The sequence below is a fragment of the Sinocyclocheilus grahami genome, unplaced genomic scaffold (genome assembly GCF_001515645.1).
Source record: "Sinocyclocheilus grahami isolate Dianchi unplaced genomic scaffold, SAMN03320097.WGS_v1.1 scaffold866.1, whole genome shotgun sequence".
NCBI classification, from domain to species: domain Eukaryota; kingdom Metazoa; phylum Chordata; class Actinopteri; order Cypriniformes; family Cyprinidae; genus Sinocyclocheilus; species Sinocyclocheilus grahami.
This window is the reverse complement of record NW_015506045.1, coordinates 658,184-680,377: the sequence shown is the minus strand read 5'-3', so window position 1 is coordinate 680,377 and position 22,194 is coordinate 658,184. Positions and strand designations below refer to the sequence as shown.

Sequence of the window (22,194 nt, the reverse complement as noted above, 5' to 3'; positions counted from 1 at the left end):
CCAATAAGAACATGACACAAAGAACAGAGGAACAATTGGCATGAAGACAAGAGGGCAAGGGAAGCATGACATTAACAGCATGAATCAAACTACAAAATAAAAGACACGAAAACAAGAACATGAAACAAAACCCAAACACCACATTACATAACCCCCCTTCTAAGGGCGGCTCCAGACGCCCAAACAAACACAAACAAAACCCAACAAGTCCAGGAGGGTGGTGGAGTGTGAGTTCGTGAACGGCCTCCGTGGCCGTGACAAGACAGTCTGTCAGTTCGTGAATGGCCTCTGTGGCTGTGACAGGACAGACAGTGAGCTCATGAACAGCCTCCGTGGCCATGACAAGACAGTTTGTGAGTTCGTGAACAGCCTCCGTGGCCGTGACAAGACAGTCTGTCAGTTCGTGAACGGCCTCTGTGGCTGTGACAGGGCAGGCAGTGAGTTCGGAAGCGGACGCCACCACCTCAGGAGGTTCTGCAGCAGATGCTGCCACCTCTAGAGGTTCTGCAGCGGATGCTACCACTTCTGGAGGCACAGGAAAGGCCCTTGGAGCAGACTCGTGGATAGGAGAAGCTACTGGGGCAGATTCATGGACAGGAAAGGCCTCAGGAGCAGATTCATAGACAGGAGAGGCGTCTGAGGCAGACTCGTGGACAGAAGAGGCCTCAGGAGCAGACTCGTGGACAGGAGAGGACTCTGGAGTGCAGTGTGCAGCCCACATGCTCAAAATGGCGACCGCCATTACGGGCAGTGCAGTAGACAGTGGGATGCCTGGCGGGCTTGAGAGCATAGGGACCACTGGAATGTCAGCCACTCTCACTGACATCAGTGGTGGGTCCATCACACTAGCAATCAGTCTTTTCAGTCCTCGCCCAAGCTCCGCATCCGACTCAGGCGTGGTGGCCATCTTGGCCGGGGACTCAGGCCTGGCGGCTATCTTGGCCAAGGGCTCAGGCCTGGCGGCCATCCTGGCCGGGGACTCAGGCGTGGTGTGAGCAGTCTCTGAAATGAGGCGGCCATGTCATGACAAGACTCTGGAAGATCAGCTGAGACGTGACGAGACTCTAGAAGGGCGGCCATTTTGTGAAGAGACTCTTGTGTGGCGGCCATCTTGCAACGAAGCTCTTCAATGGCGGCCATATTGTGAAGAATCTCCTGAGTGACCAGCATGATGTGAGCAGACTCTGGCTTGGCAAACGTGACGTGAAGAGGACTTGACGTAGCAGACATGACGGGAGCAGGTTCTGGTTTGGCAGACCTGACGTGAGCAGGCCCTAGGGTAGCAGACATGATGTTAGCAGACTCTGGCTTGGCAGACATGACGTGATCAGGCTTTGACTTGATAGATATGACATGAGTCAACTTTGACTTAACTGGCATGATGTGAGCAGGTCCTGGAGTAGCAGGCATGACGTGAGCAGGCTGTGGCTTGGCAGACATGATGTGAGCAGGCTTTGGCATAGCAGGCATGACATTAGCAGACTGTGGCTTGGTAGGTGCTGCGGGACTGTGGGTACCATCATCCACAGTGAATGGTGATCCAGCCAACAACAGAACAAAGTCAATATAACGTTCCAGTGACCAACAAATAGTTCCCCCTGGCAAACTTGAACGAAGGGGTTCATTGATACCAAAACTAAAAATGTCTTTAAGGGTCACGTCATTAAAATCCACAAAGTGACATACCTCACAAAAATCGGCCACATACTCCTCTATAGCCCGGCCACCCTGACGCAGGCAGAGGAGACGTGAAACTGCTGGGTTCATTTTGCTGGGTCGTGTATTCTGTAACGAGTCAGTCCACTGATGGTGAGCGTAGTGAAAAACCCAAGTGCAGTTTAATTACAGATGATCCAAACATCCAAACAATAATCCGAGACGTGACTTGACATGAACAGACTTGACTAGACATGAACAGACTTGACTAGACATGAACAGACTTGAACAGACTTGACTAGGCATGAACAGACTTGACTCACCGACAGCGGGTTACAGCATCAATACACGACAAGGGGACAATGGGAACATGATGGGAAACAAGACACATGACTAGGACAACCAATCAGAACATGACACAAAGAACAGAGGAACAATTGGCATGAAGACAAGAGGGCAAGGGAAGCATGACACTAACAGCATGAATCAAACTACAAAATAAAAGACATGAAAACAAGAACATGAAACAAAACCCAAACACCACATTACAGATACAGAACACAAATCAAGAAAGACATCTTATCCTACTCTAAGAAACTACCTTTAAAATGATAATGTTCTTATTCTATCCTTCCTATATTTGACCCAGTAAAGGTGGCTTTCACCTGGTATAATGCAGGCTGCAAACTAGACCTTGATTGATGCAAACACAGGATGATGCTGTGATTTCAATGAGCATGTTAACTATTATTTCTTTAGACATTTTTACCTTTTAATATTCCTCAGGGACAATTTATGGCTACTTATGGCTACAAAATAAAAAGCTATTAAATATTTTCCACTGTTATCACATGGGAATAGGATACTTAACCAATTACTTACAAGTAATGGTTTATGTTTTCACACTGTAGATGTCAGAGTAGAACCTGGTATTAAACAGCCAATTCTAACAGCATATTAATAGGCTTTTCAGCAAAATTTCAATACTAAACAATTATGAAGCATGAAGCAATTTATGAAAGAGGAAAAAATGTGAAACAATAATAACAAAAATTGTTTTGGCCAAAAATATTGTAATATACAATATAAATAACAAAATAATAACAAAAATAACAACTTGCCATAATAAAAAATGAGACAAACATCTCATTCAAATAATTTTTTTATTATTATTATTATTCTTATTCTTATTCTTCTTCTTATTATTATTATATTAATCTTGTCTGAATGTATGCCAGCTGTTGTATTCTGTTCACTTGTTTACACGACACAGAAATATAACATTTGGAGGATAGAATTCATAAATAAATAAATATATAAAATATTCTAGCAATGAAAAACAAAGTCTGTAACCAACATGCGAAACATCTCAATAGCATAAAAAAAGTTTGACATATTTTTGTTAGTTTAAAAAGTCATGATTTTAAAAACATGTCATAAAAGTGCATGTACTTTTATATTGAAGGCATTTAACAGATATTCTTTCTAAAAACGACTCATCATGGTTAATTGACTTACTGCTGAGTGCCACGTTGCTCCTGTTATTGTTGCACAGTTCTCTGTCCATCTGAAAGGAAGATGTTTATTTTCATGTGTTTCTCGGTCAAAGTTAATGATTAATGATTCTTACCAGTTCATAATGATTATAACATAATAACAGTTATCCACTAGAGGGCAGAGTGACTTGTGACATGACGCGATGGACGAGACACTGGGACCGATTGACTTTTAGAGATTTTGTAAGACCTTGTGGAAGTGATTCTTCTGAGGCAATATATGTTAATTTAAGACAGCATGTTTCTAGGAACAAAGTTGTACTAATAGGAATATTATAACAGGTGATACAGATACTTATAAAATGCTTATTGTGGAACATTGCATTTAGAAATATAAATTGGAATAAAGCTGGGCGTATTTGTGAAATTTACTGTTTACATAAACTAAAAAAGTTACATTTAAAATTGTACATGGTATATATCCAGCCAAAAGTGTTAGAGAGATTTAATTTGGATATTGATTTTCCGTCTGATTTTTGTTCAGTGGAAAAGGAGTCTATTGTCCATCTGTTTTGTAATTGTGTATACACAAGGATTTTCTGGGTGGATATGGAAAATTTAATTAGAAGGAAAACAAATATTGTATTCAAGTTAAATAATTTTGATATATGTATTATTCCAGTGAAAGTAATAATAATTTAGCTTTCCTTGTACAACTTTTTATTAGGCTATTTTGGGGAAATTTCACATACATAAGAAGAAATGATAAAGAACCAAGCCAAATTTCATTCATATTCTTCAAGAAACTCGATTTACTTTTGAAACTTTTACATTCATGTGACATTTACAGGTAATGCTGAAACAAAGCATTATTTCAAATGAACCCCGTTTGAGACTATAACTGTCACGATACGCTGCTGGAAGGAATGATGGAGACGTGGATAACATAAATGGTATTTAATAAGAGAATAACAGGGGTAAATCCACAACAGGAACAGGGGTAAACACAGGTAAACCAACAAGTAGACTCGACAAAGAAGGAACGCACAGACTGGAACTAAATACATGACTTAACGAGGCAATTGGGAGGAACACAGGTGAACAGAATGACTAATTAAGAGACAACAAGGACAGGAACAGGAACGACCAAATAAGGGCACATGAGGGAGAAACTGGGTCACGGGGAGCACATGGGGAGCAAAACACAAAGACAGTCCAATACTGACATTTTGCCCTCCTCCCGGAAGGCGCGTCCTCGCACCGTAGAACCAACAGAGTGAGGTACGGGTGGGAACTGGGAGGAGGCTCAGGAGGAGGACAGACACCCGGGAGGGGGCCGGCAGACAGAGTCCAGGGAGGTGATGATGGAGGGAGGAGCCAAGGAGGAAACAGGAAGAGCCCGAGGCGGAGAGCCAGGGCGACGGGGAGGATCTGGAGGGCCAAGGCGGTGCAGATGGCTCCGACGACCGAGGCGGAGGTGGGGATCCAGAAGGCCGCAGTGGAGCTGGAGCGACAGAGGATTGAGGAGGAGCTGAAGGGATGGAGGAGCCTGACAGAGCCGGAGGGACGAGGCACAGCCGGAGGAGTGGAGTCCCGAGGCAACGGATGGTCGACGACAGAACAAGGCAGAGTCGGGAGGACGAGGGAGCCCGGCGGAGCCAGTGGACTGATGGGCTACGGCGGAGAGGAGGGAGCTAGGATGCCATGGTGGAGCCGACGGGTCGACCGGCCGAGGCGGAGTCCGGGATTCAGGGGCTGGAGGTGGAGAAAGGGGATCCTCCAGCCAAGGCAGGCCCGCGGAGCTCGCAACGTACAGATGGTGGGCTGCAGGCAAGCAGAGGGGCTGCCAGACGACAGCGTTGGAGGAGGATTTGTGAGCCTCTGGGCTTTCAGGGCTGGTGTGTGTCGCCCACACACACCAAATTGCGACTCCCAATCTAAACTCAGGAACTTGAGCCCTCTCCGGGCTAAACTCAGGAACAGGAGCCCTTTCAGCCTTCCACATTCCCTGATCCATTAATTGCTCACCCTCAGCCACGGTGCAGGGGGCGGAGCTCCTCTCCAGGCTCTCACTGTCCATGACGCTCTCCCCTGTGGCGAGCTCTGTAGCCAGCTCTCGCACCTGGTCTGACATCACAGGCTCAGACTCAGGCTCCGGGGCGATCCTCAGCACTGTCGTTCTCTTTGGTGATGGCTAGTTGGTCGTGGCGGGCTCTGGCTCTCTGTCATCGGTGGGCTTGGGCATAAACTCTGCGCAGCGGGGAGATGGTGGGCTGGGCTCTGGGTCTGGCTGTGTTCTGGATCGGAAATAGATGCTCTCCAGACACTGGATGATAGCTTCTCTCCAGCTTAGTCTGGTGGTGTCTGGGACGTCGACGGAGCGGTGGTAATTAGCCCCGATCCAGAACAGTGAGTTCAGCGCAGCGTCGTCGGCTAGGGCAGTGAACTTGGCAGCGAGGGGATCCATGGGGAACACGGGGGAAAACAGAAAACAAACACTGTAAAAAACACGGAAAACAAACGAAAGGGAGACACGTAGTTAAACTGTTTTGGTCGAGTCTTCTGTCACGATACACTGCTGGAAGGAACGATTGAGACGTGGATAACATAAACAGTATTTAATAAGAGAATCACAGGGGTAAATCCACAATACACTCTTAAAAATAAAGGTGCTTCAAAAGGTTCTTCAAGCGATGCCATAGAAGAACCATTTTTGGTTCCACAAAGAACCATTCAGTCAAAGGTTCTTTAAAGAACCATCTCTTTCTTACCTTTTTATAATCTGAAGAACCTTCTTTCGCCACAAAGAACCTTTTGTGAAACAGAAAGGTTCTTCAGATGTTAAAGGTTCTTTATGGAACCATTTAGACAAAAAGGTTCTTCTATGGCATCGTGAAGCACCTTTATTTTTAAGAGTGTAGGAACAGGGGTAAACACACATAATCCAACAAGTAGACTCGACAAAGAAGGAATGCACAGACTGGAACTAAATACATGACTTAATGAGGCAATTGGGAGGAACACAGGTGAGAATGACTAATTAAGAGACAACGAGGACAGGAACAGGAACGACCAAATAAGGGCACATGAGGGAGAAACTGGGTCAGGGGGAACACATGGGGAGCAAAACACAACAAAGACAGTCCAATCCTGACAATAACCTCCAGAAACATTAAGCTATACTCTGAACAAATTTTGTTGATGGTATAACGTCATTGAAAAACATACAAAAGTAGACATGCAGTATAAACGGTTTTATTAATAATATGTCTAATTAACCTGTTAAGACACTTACAAGCAGTGGACACAATAAATGTGCATGCTTGATATATTTTATATTTTGTAGTGAAAATAAACATGGTCATATCAGATTATAGGCTATAGTATGTATAAGTACAACAACAAAACAAAACAACCTGAACAAAAACCTGTTCCTGTTGTATTTTGCCATTTGTGCGAGTGACCCGCTGATATGCTCAGTACTTTGTGTCTCTGGGTTAAAAGCAGATGGGGGATTGTTAGTCTGTTCTCTCCCTCCACCACCTCTTTAATCCTCTCTTGTAAGAGGAGGTGATCTCCAGGTGAGACAAGGCGGTCCTACTGCCATGAAGGACAGAGATGGCTGCCTAGCTGTGTCCGATCTAGAGAGAAGTGCAGATTTACCATTTGACAGTGGGTATAGATATACAGTGGTGTGAAAAAGTGTTGGCCCCCTTCCTGATTTCTTATTTTTTTGCATGTTTGTCACACTTGAATGTTTCAGATCATCAAACAAATTTAAATATTACACAAAGATAATGCAAGTAAATACAAAATGCAGTTTTTAAATGATGATTTCATTTATTAAGGGAAAAAAGCTGTCCTACGTGGCCCTACGTGAAAACTTAATTGCCCCCTCCTGTTAAATCATGAAAGAACTGCAATTAACCACATTATTTTAGAAAGCTGAGTTCAATTTCACTAGCCACACACAGGCCTGATTACTGCCAGACCTGTTGAATCAAGAAATCACTTAAATAGAACCAGTCTGACAAAGTGAAGCATGCTTAAAGAGCAACACATCATCTAAAGAAATTCAAGAACAGATGAGAAACAAAACAGTTGATATGTATCAGTCTGGAAAGGATTATAAAGCCATTTCTAAGGCTTTGGGACTCCAGCGAACCACGGTTAGAGCCATTATCCACAAATGTAGAAAACTTGGACAAGTGGTAAACCTTCCCAGGAGTGGCCAGCCTACCAAAATTACTCCAAGAGCACAATGACGACTCATCCAAGAGGTCATAAAAGAACCCAGAACAACATCTAAAGAACTGCAGGCCTCACTTGCCTCAATTAAGGTCAGTATTCATGATTCAACAATAAGAAAGAGACTGGGCAAAAACGTCATCCATGGGAGAGTTCCAAGGCAAAAGCCACTGCTGACCAAAAAGAACACAAAGGCTCGTCTCTCATTTGCCAAAAAATATCTTGATTATCCCCAAGACTTTTGGGCAAATATTCTGTGGACTGATGAGACAAAAGTTGAACTTTTTGGAAGGTGTGTGTCCCGTTACATCTGACGTAAAACCAACACAGCATTTCATAAAAAGAACTTCATACCAAAAGTCAAACATGGTGGTGGTAGTGTGATGGTCTGAGGCTGCTTTGCAGTTTCAGGACCTGGACGACTTGCCATAATTGATGGAACCATGAATTCTGCACTCTATCAGAAAATCCTGAAGGAGAATGTCTGGCCATCAGTTTGTGACCTCAAGCTCAAGCGCACTTGGGTTATGCAGCAGGACAATGATCCCAAACACACCAGCAAGTCCACCTCTGAATGGCTCAAGAAAAACTAAATTAAGGTTTTGGAGTGGCCAAATCAAAGTCCGGACTTAAATCCGATTGAGATGCTTAAACAGTCCATTCATGCTCGAAAACCCTCCAATGTGGCTGAATTAAAACAATTCTGCAAAGAAGAGTGGGTCAAAATTCCTCCACAGCGCTGTGAAAGACTCATTGCCAGTTATCGCAAACACTTGATTGCAGTTGTTGCTGCAAAGCGTGGCACAACCAGTTATTAGATTTAGGGAGCAATTACTTTTTCACGTAGGGCCAGGCAGGTTTGGACAGCTTTTTTCCCTTAATAAAATAAATAATCATTTAAAAACTGCATTTTGTATTTACTTGCATTATCTTTGTGTAATATTAAAATTAGTTTGATGATCTGAATCTTTTAAGTGTGACAAATATGCAAAAAAAATTTAAAAACAGGAAGGGGGCCAACACTTTTTCACCCCACTGTATACATGTCTGTTAATTAAACAAATTTACTTGCTTCTTTGTAAGCATACAATTATGTTTTTGCACTGTGTACCTACACAACTATGTTTTCCCTGTGGTTTTTACACAAAAGCTAATACAATGAGAAACTATTCCAGATTGTATCATACCAGTCTATGAAAAATAATCCATTTTATTTTCCCACACTGATTTTAAAGCCTTTTCAGCCACAGATACATCTTCTAAACTCACAATAACTGCATATAGTTGGCTGATGTTCAACATGACCTAGAAAGTTTGATTGAGCAGCTTTAACATCTCATTGCTGTGTACAAATGAGACCCCCTCCTCCCACTCTAGAAGCATAAGACACTTTTGGTATGGATTAACTTATATTAGCTTAGCTTTAGCAGACTGAATTAGCTTACACTGATGCGCACCGTCTTAGATACAGAGATCACTCCCAAACAGTAGGAGAATTTTGTCATTTCTGTTATGACCTCTGACTGGAGCATAAAATCCCTGTCAATATGGCATAACTATATCCAAGTATGGTTCATCTTGATCCATGAGACTGTTCTAATTTTCATGTTGTTTTTACATAATATATCTACATTTTTTTGTGTATACTTTATCTTGTTTATCTTGATATTTCATTCTCTCTACGGTTACACTTTACTTGAAGGGGTGTGCATAATCATGACATGACACCTTCATAATCATGGCATGACACATGTCATGAATATGAAGGGGTTTTTATGCATGTTTATGACAACTGTCATTAAGTGTCATTCGCTCAGTTATGTAATTTTTAATGCAAAGATGACATTGTTTGAGATGTCTTTGTTATGGGCTATGGTTAGGGGTAAGGGTAGGGGTGGGGTTAGGTTAGGGTTAGGTCAAATAATGTCATATTTGCATTAAAAATGACATAACTGAGCGAATGACAGTTGTCATAAACATGCATAAAACCTCCTTCATATTCATGACATGTGTCATGTCATGATTATGAAGGTGTCATGTCAGTCTTATGCACACCCCTTCAAGTAAAGTGTTACCCTCTCTACAAATTGACCTTTTTAAAACTAACAAATGGTGTGAGATATAATGTGAAGGACTGTGTGAAATGAAAAGATTTTAAATGGTCACCTGGGCTAGTGTAGGTGATCTCTGTATTTCATCACAAAGTACAAAGAAGGAATTAATGTGAAAGGTAATGCTCATTAAAGCAGGTCTAAGAGAGACTGGCACACTGCAGAAATGAGGCCAGTGCAGCAGAGTGCAAATCATAAAGGTAAGATGTTTCAGCTTATGAATGGCATTTTAACAAAGCAACTTCATAACCTGAACTTACCTGGCAAGAGCGCTTTAGATTTCAACAAAAATCAGGAGCAGGACAGAACCGTGGACAAATAATTCATATTTGATGATGTCATAATATCATATTTCATCGGAATTTGTGACACGAGATTATTGCCTTTTACTTGCATTCAAAGTAAATCACTACATCATAAATTGTACTTATTATTTATCAGCTTTATTCCTGCATAAACGGTATGACATGCTCAAAAATGAACAAAATCTTGCTTTTCTCTTTAAAGTAGGATTAAAACCCCACATACTTGTAATTTTGCCTAATTTTGTGCCGTTATCACTCAGTGCCAGAGCAGTGAGCATATGCAAAATGTGATAGCTCAGGATGAATTGATGAGTGAACGTACTCTAGTAAAGACAGAAAGCATGTGGCAGGAACATAATGACAAAATTTTTGACTCTCAATACATTCTAACAGCAGATCCTTCTGAATCAATTGTTTCGAAAAATAAAAAAGGTATATTTGACTAAATGATTATGCTAAATCAAAAACAGGCAAATTGCTAATATTTCAAATCAGTAAGTAAAATGATTTCAAATCATATGATTGATTGTGTCAATAGATAGACATTAGACCCTTTATTTGGTATTTGGTGTGGCAATAGCACATTAGCCATTGGCCTATAAACAACAGGAGGAAGTTTTAGTGCATCCTGCTAGCCTCAGCATTTTGTACACTCCATGCTGAGCTGTTAGCTCTCACATTTTTGCTCCTCTCATCGTATCACCATTTATGTTTAGACAACAGAGCCCGATGGCCATGCGGTTACTAGCGCTCTGCATCTGCCTAAATATAGTCAGCCCTAAAGCTTCTTAGTGGGAGAACCCTCTTATAAGTTCCTTTCCTTGAATAGTAGCTGAGTACAGACCACACAAATATACTTAAGTGAAAATCCCTTGCAGGTATTTAATTCTAAATGAGTAATTACTGGGTTGTCAGTGTGTCTTGGTCTACAGGTGCATATGTCTTAGTGGCTCATTTGCGCCTTGGCTTCGAAGCGGGTCGCACACAAACGCACTGGCAGTAGCATCTTCTAGCCTGATACCGCAGAGCTTCCGGAGCTTTCCATTTCTCTAGGGCGACTAACCCGACACAGCCGCCACAATGTGTGACATGGGGGGACTCGATAACTTGGTGGCCAACACGGCCTACCTAAAAGCCCAAGGGGGTGATGACAAGGAAATGAAGAAACGTCGCCGAAGTCTCTCTCTACCCAAGCCAGAACAATGTGCTGCACTCAGGTCGACTCTGGACACGGACTTTGAATCCCTCAGCGAAAAGCAACCTATTGGAAAGAGGTTTTTTCGCCAGTATCTGGATCAAGCAGGGCCAGAATGCAATGCTGCTGTAGAATTTCTGGATGATCTGAATGATTGGGAATTGTCAGAGGCCGCTGCCAAAGACAAGGCCCATACAAATATCATCAATAAGTTCTGCAAAGATGGTTCCAAGAGCTCCCTCACCTTCCTGACTGGAGATGTAGCAACCAAGTGCAAGACGGTTACTGACAAAGATTTCGAGGAGGTGATGGGACAGGTGAAGCAGGCCACCAAAGAGTTCCTAAAAGGCAAGCCGTTTACAGATTACCAGACAAACGAATTCTTTGACAAGTTTTTGCAGTGGAAAGAGTACGAGAAACAGCCAATCACTGAAAAGTACTTTTATGAATTCAGGACACTTGGAAAGGGCGGATTCGGAGAGGTAGGTTTTTTTTCTTTCCGCGAAGTGCAATCTATTAGCATATAATTGAAATGGTCAGCCTTAACTAGGAGGTGTTAAAAATTCCAAGTACATGTCTTAAATCAAAGATATCATGATGTAGTCTCTCAAACTTAACCATGTCAATCCTATACACTTCCAGGTGTGTGCAGTGCAGGTTAAGAACACCGGCCAGATGTATGCCTGCAAGAAGCTCTGCAAGAAGCGCCTCAAGAAGAAACATGGTGAGAAAATGGCCCTGCTAGAGAAGAAGATCTTGGAGAAGGTCAACAGTCTGTTCATTGTCAGCCTGGCCTATGCTTACGACACTAAGACCCATCTCTGTCTGGTCATGAGCTTGATGAATGGAGGTGACCTCAAGTATCACATCTATAACATTGGTGAGAAGGGTATTGAAATGGATCGGATCATCTATTATACAGCTCAGATTACAACCGGGATGCTTCACCTGCATGACATGGACATTGTGTACCGTGACATGAAGCCAGAGAATGTGCTGTTAGATAGCCAAGGCCAGTGCCGTCTTTCAGATCTTGGTCTCGCTGTGGAGATTCCCATTGGAAAGACCATCACCCAGAAGGTGAGTTGATCGCATCTATGCTGTGATCATTACCGGTAAAGGCACCGGATAACAACTGGGTATGCTTGTATGAGATAAATAGCATGGAGAGTCATTCTCAAATTACTAAAGGAGATGAACAACTTCAACAGTAAAACCAAAATTACAGACTTCCTAAAACTCCATGTTATTTGGGGATTTTATTCAACACCAATCCATAATTATGCTGTATATATATGTTATTGAAACTAGATTGGACTAGTGTAAAAATTAAGTATCTAATAAACCTTAATGGACTATTCATTTGCTAAGTTGGGCCGCACACTGACACATACCTTTGAGCTACATCACTGTGAGAAAACAGAAACACTTCACATCATAAATTGAACACAATCAGCTAATTCAATACACAATTAATTAATAGACTTTTCTGCTTTTTGCAATTATAGTTCATATTTAAGTCATTTTTTAAATTAGCCAATCAACTTGCAGAACACTTGGATTCCATTACAGACAGTAGTCCTCAGAACACAGTTTGAGATCACTGGTCTAGTTAAAGTCTTTGTTTACTTTATGTTTAGCAGTCCTAGTATGCCGCCAGGACTTTAGAGATTTTCAGTAACACTGTTAGGGACCTTAGATTGTTTGTCTTTTACACAGTAAATCGGGATTACGACCGTGTTAGCGTGGTATTCTTTGCCTGTTATATAATTCCTGGTGATCGTCATCAACCTGAGTACAGCTACATCAGTGAACAGACCCAAAGACTGCATGAAGAAGTGATACAAGGATCAGTTAGCTGCAGTGTCCTTACCTGCACCATTGGCTCATTGTCTCTTTAAGCTTTTGCATTGGTAGGCCACAGATAATTGTGATTAGGAGGATTCTTCATTAATTTTTTTTTTATTATATTTATTTTCACTCAGTTATATCAGTATTCATTTCATGATATGCTCTGCATTAAAACTCTGCTGTAGCTAAGATAAGGTTACGTCGTTACTTCAGGGCCCACAAGTGCTTCACCTTTACCCAAGAGGCGCAATAATCACAACTGGGTCTCTATCTCACTACAATAAACAGTGTTATACAAAATAGCATGAAATCTATAGCTATTGTTAAATTTATTAATGTAGTGCAGCATTATGGATAGTAAAATGCCAGTACACCATTAGCAACTAGGAAGCTTGATGAAATTCATTGATGAAATTATGATTGATGAAACACCGTTTTTCTTTTTTTGGTCGAGATTTACGGATGTAAATTGAAAGCTCGTTCAAAGAATTATGCCATAGGTAACAAAAATGATCAATTAAATTACAGCACAACACAAATTAGGTTAATTGAACCCAGAAGGTGTTTTAGAAGGTAGTTATCTAACTAAATGGTTTAAAATGTTAGACGCTACATTTGTAATGACAAATGGCATTTGTAAAGATACATTGTACATGTAACAGAGGGAATATACTACCTTCATTGTGTTGTCCCTCAACTTTACATTGTTTTTGTTTTGTTCGGTATTCAGATTTTCTTATCATATTTCTTAAACTCACTCTGGTGGAAAAATACTCAGTGTTGCCCCTCATGACTTGCTCATTTTTGATATATTGTCAAGTGTCAAAATGAAACAACTTTCATGCAGTGACCCTAAGCTTATTATCCCGTGCCCTTCTTGAGTCCTCAATGCAGGTTGAAGCCCAAGCTGAACCACCGGGGGTTTGGTTGGCTTTACACTCCTGATCCTCTTAGGCAGAATTACACAAATCTGTCTCTGATCAGATAGCCAAAGCCTGGGGACGCGCTACATTTTATATTTGTCGCATGAATTTTATATGTTTAAAGGCTCTGGGTTTATCACTGCTCTTTGCTGTCATTTTCTTGTCTTTCTTGAACACTTTATTGACTGCTCTTGAAGCCTTGATCTTCTTGACATCTCACAACTTTAAAGTCATGACCCAGCAGTTTCATTTATGTAACTACACTATATGCACAAATGATAGCTTCAGTGGTCTGAAGGTCTAGGTCATTCTAGTTTAGGTAATCGAATTATGTTAGTCTGGCACAATGACCGTGCATCTTTTCCCATGTAATCACTACATTTTAGCTTGACTGAGCCTAACCCTGCTGATTACTATATCTTAATTTTCCTCTTGCAGATTAAACTGCCAGCAAATGTCCTGCTTAAGGATAGATTATTTAGCCAAAAAACAATGCTTTTGTCTTAATTATTCAGTATGATAGTGTTGTTGTAACTATTATCACGCTTTAAATCCCATAAATGGATTTTTAAGCACCCATAGTGGTCTGTCTTAAAGCCATGCAAGTAAATTGAAGAGCTCTGCTGTTAGATTAGCCATATAGTTATTAATGAATGACTCTAAGTGAAAGCATATCTTTGTACACAAAGGTGCACATGTGCATTTGAGCCTAAGAATGGATGTCTTTATATAACCAGACTGTCCACTTCATCACAGTGGATCGGCACATGACTCCTGACAGGTAGTAGAGGATTACAATTAAGCTTCTTCTTTCTGGCAAAGAGAGGAAATGAGGTACAAGCAATAGATAGGGTAATACTTACATAAAATGCTTTACTACTACAATGCTGTTACCTTAATAAACTCCTCTGACAAACAGATATGCTCCTCAAAGCATGACAGTTTCATACAAAGGGGTGGTTTCGCATCTTATTTAAACAGATTCCCACGGGAAATGATAATATAAAAAGAGTTCAGTCTGAACTTTTGTCCCTCAAACCTTTTGGTTCTCTTTTCACAGGCTGGAACGGGTGCATATATGGCACCTGAAATCCTCACTGAAACCCCATACAGGGCATCAGTGGATTGGTGGGCTCTTGGTTGCAGTATCTATGAAATGGTAACTGGCTACACCCCGTTCAAAGGCCCTGAAGCCAAGAAGGAGAAAGTGGAGAAGGAGGAGGTACAGAGGCGCATCATTAACGAGGAATCTAAGTTTGAGCACAAGAACTTTGATGCCCCCACCATAGACATAATCAAGCAGTTCCTCAAGAAGAAGATTGATGAACGTCTTGGCTGCAAGTAAGTCCTTCTATCCCTCTTAACCTCCTGATCCTTCAGTGTGATCGGAGGTGCTAAAGCAGGATATGTGGACCCTAACCTGCTTGAAATCCTTTACCACAATATTCTTCAATAGTGTCCTACAGGTCAAAGCTATTGTATCAAATTTGTATGCCTTAGCAAAGATTATTTTCTAGGTCTAAAATCCTATATGGTCAACCTATATCTCTTCTTTTGGGCCAAATTATAATGTAATAATGACCAAAAACCTTGGTTTTCTTGAACCAGATAATGGCAATATTGTGAAATGCCTTTTTCCCAAATGACTAGAGTGTATAATTGTTACTTGTACTATTTTCACAGGGGTGATGATCCCAGGAAGCATGAGTGGTTCAAGTCCATCAACTTTGCTCGTTTGGAGGCTGGCCTTATTGATCCACCCTGGGTGCCCAAACCCAACGTTGTCTACGCAAAGGATACAGGTGACATTGCTGAGTTCTCTGAAATCAAGGGTATTGAGTTTGACACAAAGGATGAAAAGTTCTTCAAGGAGTTTAGCACAGGTGCTGTGCCCATTGCCTGGCAAAAGGAGATGATTGACACTGGACTCTTTGACGAGCTCAACGACCCCAACCGGAAAGAATCATCCGGTGGTTCAGATGATGATAAGAAATCGGGCACTTGCACACTTCTGTGAGAGGACCAATCCAGCCACCCAGCCCAGAATTCACCAGCAAATGCTTTCAGTGGCATCATTAAGATGAATGAAACTGTGCTCTGTGTCGAAGAAGAGTGGACCGTGACAAAAGAGATGGGACGTTAGTCCATTGTAGCATAGAAGGAGACTCTTATTGCTTCAGTTGCACAGCCACATGGTCTGAGAAACATTCTAGACCATCCATGATGTGGTGGACTGAGCTTTGGACCAGTCAGGGAAGTTCTTCTCTGCAGTTCCTTTATGTCTCGTGAAGTAGTCAACCGCCTATCCAACAGGGGGTGCAAGTAAAAGTACTATTCAATATTGAGAAGATGCTAGAAGAGTAGAAGACTACAGGCCACTTAAAGATTGTGATGTAACAATAGCGACTCAATGTAATCAGCAGCAGTTTGTGATCAGAAGGCAGAGATGCATGGATATGCAAATTGGAGTCATTCCCAAGAAGCAGCGGCTTGCATTTCAAACATCTCCTGCCTTGCCAAATCACAGTTTATTTGTGGATTAGTTCACTGTGTACTAGTACACAATTGGCATCTATTGTACACATACTCTTTGTAAGACTTTAAGAAGCTACTGAAGATCAGGCCCAGACGGAATCTACGGAAATTCGTTCTCGTTTTTTAAAATTCGGAATTCTGTGGCATGTTCTACAAGCTAAATTAAATGAGCTAGAGTTCCTCTATCCACCAATCGATTTTCCGAACCATTAGTCCTAGGGTTGCTTGAGCCTGTCCCGGCATCTCAAGCTGTAGACAGGGAAAGACCCTGGAGAGATGGCTAGTCCATCACAGGGTCAAATTTGTGAAAATGTGTAACAAAATAATTGTGAAGGATGTAAAAATGTTGTAATGGTGGGCGTTCCAATTGCACAGATTCCATGTGGGCCTGCTTGTTGTGACACAGGTAAACATCTACATCAGGGCTGTCCAAACTCGGTCCTGGAGGGCCGGTGTCCTGCAGAGTTTAGCTCCAACTTGCCTCAACACACCTGACTGGAAGTTTCTATGCCTAGTAAGAGCTTGATTAGCTGGTTCAGGTGTGTTTAATTAGGGTTGGAGCTAAACTCTGCAGGACACCGGTCCTCCAGGACCGAGTTTGGACACCCCTGATCTACATGCTAACAAAGTGCATTTGAATGAATTGTGTAATTGCTCAACAGAGCTCCAATGATCTCTGTTGTAGAGATTGTCGCACAAATTGTTAACGCATGACCTCCATGCTTGTGATCTTTGATAGCAGGGCTTTTCGGATTCTGCACCTTGTGTGTATAAATATGTACATATAAATATGAATTAATAAATCAACATATATTATCAGCTCTGAAATTAAATCAGAGCTTGATTGTTTAGCATTTAAAGGTAATTCCATTTGTGTTTTGTTATCATATCCCATCATAACAGAGTGGTAAATATGTACACAGCAGACAGCCTTCCTTTACAGATAAGTTCAGCTGAAAGAGGTCAGTCCTCAAGGGCACAAATAGAGGGCTTTGGCACTGACTCGTCTGCTAAATCCTCACCAGTTGCGCTATGTAACCAAGGTGGAGGTTATGCCCTCTTCCAGTCTTCCGTGGTGATGCTTGATGCTGAGCAAGAGCAAACAATTGTTATTGTGACATAAAATGGACCAAACTACCTGTCTGCAAATTAATTATTTGTTCTGTGTCTTTTGAGTTTTTACTGTTTGAGGTAAGAAATAATGACTGATTGTAATTGTATATAAGGTTTGAGAATGATTCTAAATAGAAATTTCAGATATTCAACAGAGGCATGGATTCAAAATGGGACAATAAAATGTTTCTTTCTTTTACAGATTTATTTCTTAGCTTCTCCCCCTCCCATAACACTGGTGCTTGGTGCTAACTCGGTTTCAAATCAGCAAATTGAATGGAGTTATGTGTTCCTGAGATAATTAAATCTGAAGTTTAATCTCTCACGTAATGAAAATTCAACCACATGCTGGCGCATTCTTAAAACAATCTGTGCAAGAGTCAAAGCCTAAAAATATTCCCCAGATTAAGGAGCCAAATGACAGACCGCCTGAAAAGTTCTGGGCTGAATTCAGAACACCACACTTATCTTGTAAAGCGATAATCTGGTTTATACTCGCGTACTTAAATCAACCTCTAATCCTTGTAACCTCCAGTCTGATTTGCTGAACCAAGACAAGTCACTCTCACCAGACTTACCAATTTATGATCTCCTCTGAGAGCATAGAAATACCAGTCTGGTTCAGCACACATGAATGAATCTGCTTCCTGTGTTCAAAGACTGTTACATCACTTCTGAGCTTTATTAGGCAGTGTACATGTAGAGATGGTGTGCATATTACTATGCAGGTCTGCTTATGATTGAGTTTTGATGGAGTAGTAGCAAGTCAGAAAAGTCTTCAGACAGTAAAGCTAAAGACCCTGTTAAGCCAAACAGATCCCACTCCTCCTTATGTGAACCAATATCCACTAATGCGGAAAATAAGCTTATGTGTGTAAGAAGCAGTGTTAGTGAGTCTCCTTACTGTTTAATAACACTGTGTGTTATTAAAACATGTTGGAACTTTTGATTTTGGGCGTGTTTGTCAGTAGCCAGGAGTTCTCACACTTTTAACACCAAAGACTCCAAAATATGATAATACATTTGTATATTTCCTGAAATATAATAGCAGCTATATATTTTAATAATGCTTTGTGAAAAACATTGATTTCAAAATTAAATAACTGGGTCCTATATATATTTATCTATTTTTCTATTATAGTTTATATTGTCACAGACCAAAACAAATAACTACATTATCTGGAAATTACATGGCAGTGTATTTTTTTTTCTGTATAGACCTTTTAAAATACAAACCAGATCAGTTTTTTAAATTACTGTTTAAAACGGAACTGCAGAATCAAGCCGTTATAATAATAATAATCTTTTAAAAATTAAGTGTGAGCTAAAATAGATGACTGCATCAATTACCTGAAACATTGGCCAGCTTAAAAGACCATATATGTACAGACTGAAGCAGATTCCCATGTCTGTGACTAAATGTGGTCAACTAATCAGTTGACGCAAACTGCTGATTTATTGATAGCTGTTGGCAGGAACAGACAGTGCTATGTTTGGTTGAGCGCTGTGACATGTTTAAGTTAAACGAATATGACATATGGCACCGAACACATGATTCAGTGTAGTAGGAGAATGAGTTCAAACGTGAATACAAAGAATGCTACTCAACACAACTGTAATTTGGAAGAAAAAAAAAAGTTGCTGTTAGACAACATTATATCCTAACGCCATCCTGTGGAACATTCAGGATATTACAGACAATCTACAACCACCACTTATTTGTTTTCTTTTTATTTGTCAAAATAGCATTTGTACCAAGATGTTAAATGGCTCTTAAGGCATCTGCATGAACTAGGCTCCATGCAGAGGTTTTAAAAATCATTTAGTTTACAAATTTGGCTCTTTACGTATTTCATATTTCAAAAATGTGTCAAATAATGCCACTGTTTTTTTGTTGTTTTTTTTACATAAATATTTTAGCAATATGACAATACGATCATTAAATATATTCACACAGAGCACCACAAACACAAAAACACCAACTAAGGATGTAGATAGCGACTAACCCGTCTCATCAATCACAATGTAAACAAAATCCCTTTAAGAGTACAACGTAATGACGTTAAAGAATTCAAAACATCTAGGGAATGCGAGGCCCAGGGTTAAAATACAATTAAATGTTCAGAGACACTAGGCGGTGCTAGACAGAAGACTAAACAGGGATCCTGTGAAGACAAGGTGAGTGGGATTCATTAACAGAAATCAATCAGTCATGCCTCTCTGTGGAGAGTTAAATTAAGTCCTTGAGACCTGCTGAGGACCAGCAGGACATACAGTGGGGGTTTAAAAGGAGGACAGGGACAACAGGGAGAAAAGTAGTGCAAGTTTCCCTTTAGCGTCCATACCAGCAGCTGCTTTATTCGGTCACCAGGACCCTGAAGGTGATGCGACCGAGAAACTTGTCGCGCTCGTCATTGTTCTTGAGGTTGGAGCCCTCTACCTTGCACTCTACAATCAGCTCAGAGTTGTAGTCTTCCTTCTTAAGCAACAGCTTTACAGCAACCAGAGGCTGAACATAACCCTCCTATAGATGACCAGAGACAGAAAAACCAAGGTGAAAAAAGTGTACTTCACTATACAGACTTAAATTAAGTTGTAATACTATATTGTCATTCAATATAGTATAATACTAGATCTACTATACGTCATCTCATTATATAATGAAGTCTTTAAAGGAATATTCTGGGCTTAATACAAGTTAAACTTAATCATAATATAATTAATAGTAAAACAGCTGTTTACATAATTTTTGCATAAGTCTATGGCATTGCATTATGGCAACTATGTTTTAAAACTGGACACACAGAAAAGGCAAATTTGTTAACACATAGTTTTGTTATCTTATAACTATACTATTGAAATTTTGTGTCATTTATGAATTCGCCCCATTCACTTCCATTGTACATGTCTCACTGTAATCCACTGTAATTTTACTTTTTTTTTTTTGAAGATATGAACAGACAAGTAGATTTTTTTTTTTGTGGTAATCAACATAATGTTATAAATACTGGCGAATTACCTTAAATGTTATTGATCCTGGAAGATTCCTTTAAACGATTAGTTAACCAAAAATGTAAAATTCAGTGAACATTTCCTCACCCTCAGGCCATCCAAGATATATGATATATGGTTATATGTACCATATATAGATATATGGTTTTGTTTCTTGAATGGAACAGATTTGAAGAAATATAGCATTACATCACTTGCTCACCAATGGATCCTCTTTCACTGGAGAAATCATGATGGTAATGGATTTGTTTATTACTTTTTGCTTCACAAGACATTAATTTATGGACTTTATCTTGTGGATTATTGTGATGTTTTTATCAGCTTTTTGGACTCTCATTCTGACGGCACCCATTCACTGCAGGGGATCTATTGGTGAGCAAGTGATGTGATGCTAAAATTTCTCTAAAACTGTTTCAATGAAGAAACAAAATCGCCTGCATCTTGGATGGCCTAAGGGTGAGTACATTTTCAGCAAATTTTCATTTTGGGGTGAACTATTCTAGTGTTGTCAAACGATTAATCGCGATTAATCGCATACAAAATAAAAGTTTTTGTCTGCATAATATACGTGTTTGTTCTGTGTATATATATTATGTATACAGTATATAAATACACACACATACAGTATATATTTTGAAAATATTTACATGTCTATATGTATATTCATATAATTTATATCTTAAATATATTTAATACATAAACATAACATACTTTTCTGAAACTTATACATGCATGTGTATTTATATATACATAATAAATATACACATCACACACACATATATTATGTAAACAAAAACTTTTATTTTGGATGCAATTTATCGTTTGACAGCACTAAACTATTCCTTTAAGCATGTTCAGAGCTCTATACTTACATGTGTTTTTTTCCCATAGTAAGGAAAGTACATCCTATCAATAGTCCCCTCATGGGGAAAATACTGCATCTGGAGAGGTTTCCCACTCTGAAGAGAAAGAAAAAAATACCAGAATACAGGCTGTTACTTGGTGAGAGTGGATGATGCCGTTTGATGTAGTTCTAACAATAATATAAATCATCTATGACATATACAGTAGCTGCAGCCTAAAAATACATTTGGATGCAGAGCATAATGTATCCCAGCAGAGAACAGACAAAGCAGAATGCTGCTTTGGAGAAACCAAGTGCTAGAAGTCATGCTGCTGCTTTGCCATGCTAAATGAATTAGTATTTGTTCATTAGCCATCTTTATTGATCAATAGTAGCGACTCATTAAGAAAATATTCAGATGGTAACCATTGTGATAATGGACAGCTGATTCTGATTAGGGATGCATGAGATATCAGTACCATATCGGCTAGTATTACAGATATTTAATTGTGCAGCTCACTTTCTCAACTTTTTTTTTTTGAAGCTGCCATCTAACGCTCAACGTCAATCAATAAAACACTAATAATTGAATAACACTGTAATTGAATCTTTAACAAATCACAAAATGACTATCCGTTTTTCACACTGTACATAATAACGTTGCCTAAATTCATGTGTAGCATTTTAAATGATTGATTTGAGTTTTTATTGGTTCATATTTAGTTTATTTCATTTCAGTTTCGATTATATTAAATATATCAGGGTGCATCCCTAATTCTCACAAGTAGGGTTGGGCCGATAGACGATGCCATCGTCCATCGCCGATGGCTGACAGACCCCCCCCCCCCCCCCCCCCCCCCCCCCCCCCCCCCCCCCTCCCCACCCCCCCTCTATGGCAATTCAAC

The 22,194-nt window shown here is 40.3% G+C and overlaps 3 protein-coding genes across 3 annotated transcripts in view; 1 reads left to right on the top strand and 2 right to left on the bottom strand.

The window, feature by feature from the left end:
- Nucleotides 1-694: 694 nt before the first annotated feature.
- On the bottom strand, nucleotides 695-1,801 carry LOC107563310 (protein piccolo-like). Its single transcript, XM_016248149.1, has 2 exons — nucleotides 1,687-1,801; nucleotides 695-1,507 (listed from the first exon to the last, which is right to left on the bottom strand). The coding sequence occupies exons 1-2, from the start codon at nucleotides 1,704-1,706 to the stop codon at nucleotides 934-936; spliced, it is 594 nt and encodes a 197-aa protein (XP_016103635.1). The 5' UTR covers nucleotides 1,707-1,801; the 3' UTR covers nucleotides 695-933.
- An 8,863-nt stretch (nucleotides 1,802-10,664) lies between these two features.
- On the top strand, nucleotides 10,665-16,801 carry LOC107563306 (G-protein-coupled receptor kinase 7A). Its single transcript, XM_016248144.1, has 4 exons — nucleotides 10,665-11,493; nucleotides 11,654-12,091; nucleotides 14,846-15,126; nucleotides 15,469-16,801. The coding sequence occupies exons 1-4, from the start codon at nucleotides 10,897-10,899 to the stop codon at nucleotides 15,800-15,802; spliced, it is 1,650 nt and encodes a 549-aa protein (XP_016103630.1). The 5' UTR covers nucleotides 10,665-10,896; the 3' UTR covers nucleotides 15,803-16,801.
- Nucleotides 16,802-19,133: 2,332 nt separating this feature from the next.
- The window catches only part of LOC107563307 (sodium/potassium-transporting ATPase subunit beta-3-like), a 9,553-nt gene continuing 6,492 nt past the window's right edge, over nucleotides 19,134-22,194 (bottom strand). The window contains exons 6-7 of the mRNA XM_016248145.1: nucleotides 21,318-21,404; nucleotides 19,134-19,957 (exon numbers count right to left, since the gene is read on the bottom strand). Coding sequence (XP_016103631.1) covers nucleotides 19,790-19,957; nucleotides 21,318-21,404 — 255 coding nt within the window. The 3' untranslated portion in view covers nucleotides 19,134-19,789. The remainder of the gene's footprint in view (nucleotides 19,958-21,317; nucleotides 21,405-22,194) is intronic.

Excerpts from the sequence above, each read along its gene's own strand:
- LOC107563310 (XM_016248149.1), bottom strand. The coding sequence starts at position 1,706 with ATGTGGCCGATTTTTGTGAG. Across the intron at positions 1,508-1,686 it reads ATGTGGCCGATTTTTGTGAG|TCCCGCAGCACCTACCAAGC; the intron begins GTATGTCACTTT and ends TGGTACCCACAG.
- LOC107563306 (XM_016248144.1), top strand. The coding sequence starts at position 10,897 with ATGTGTGACATGGGGGGACTCGATAACTTGGTGGCCAACACGGCCTAC. Across the intron at positions 12,092-14,845 it reads GAAAGACCATCACCCAGAAG|GCTGGAACGGGTGCATATAT; the intron begins GTGAGTTGATCG and ends CTCTTTTCACAG. Across the intron at positions 15,127-15,468 it reads GATGAACGTCTTGGCTGCAA|GGGTGATGATCCCAGGAAGC; the intron begins GTAAGTCCTTCT and ends CTATTTTCACAG.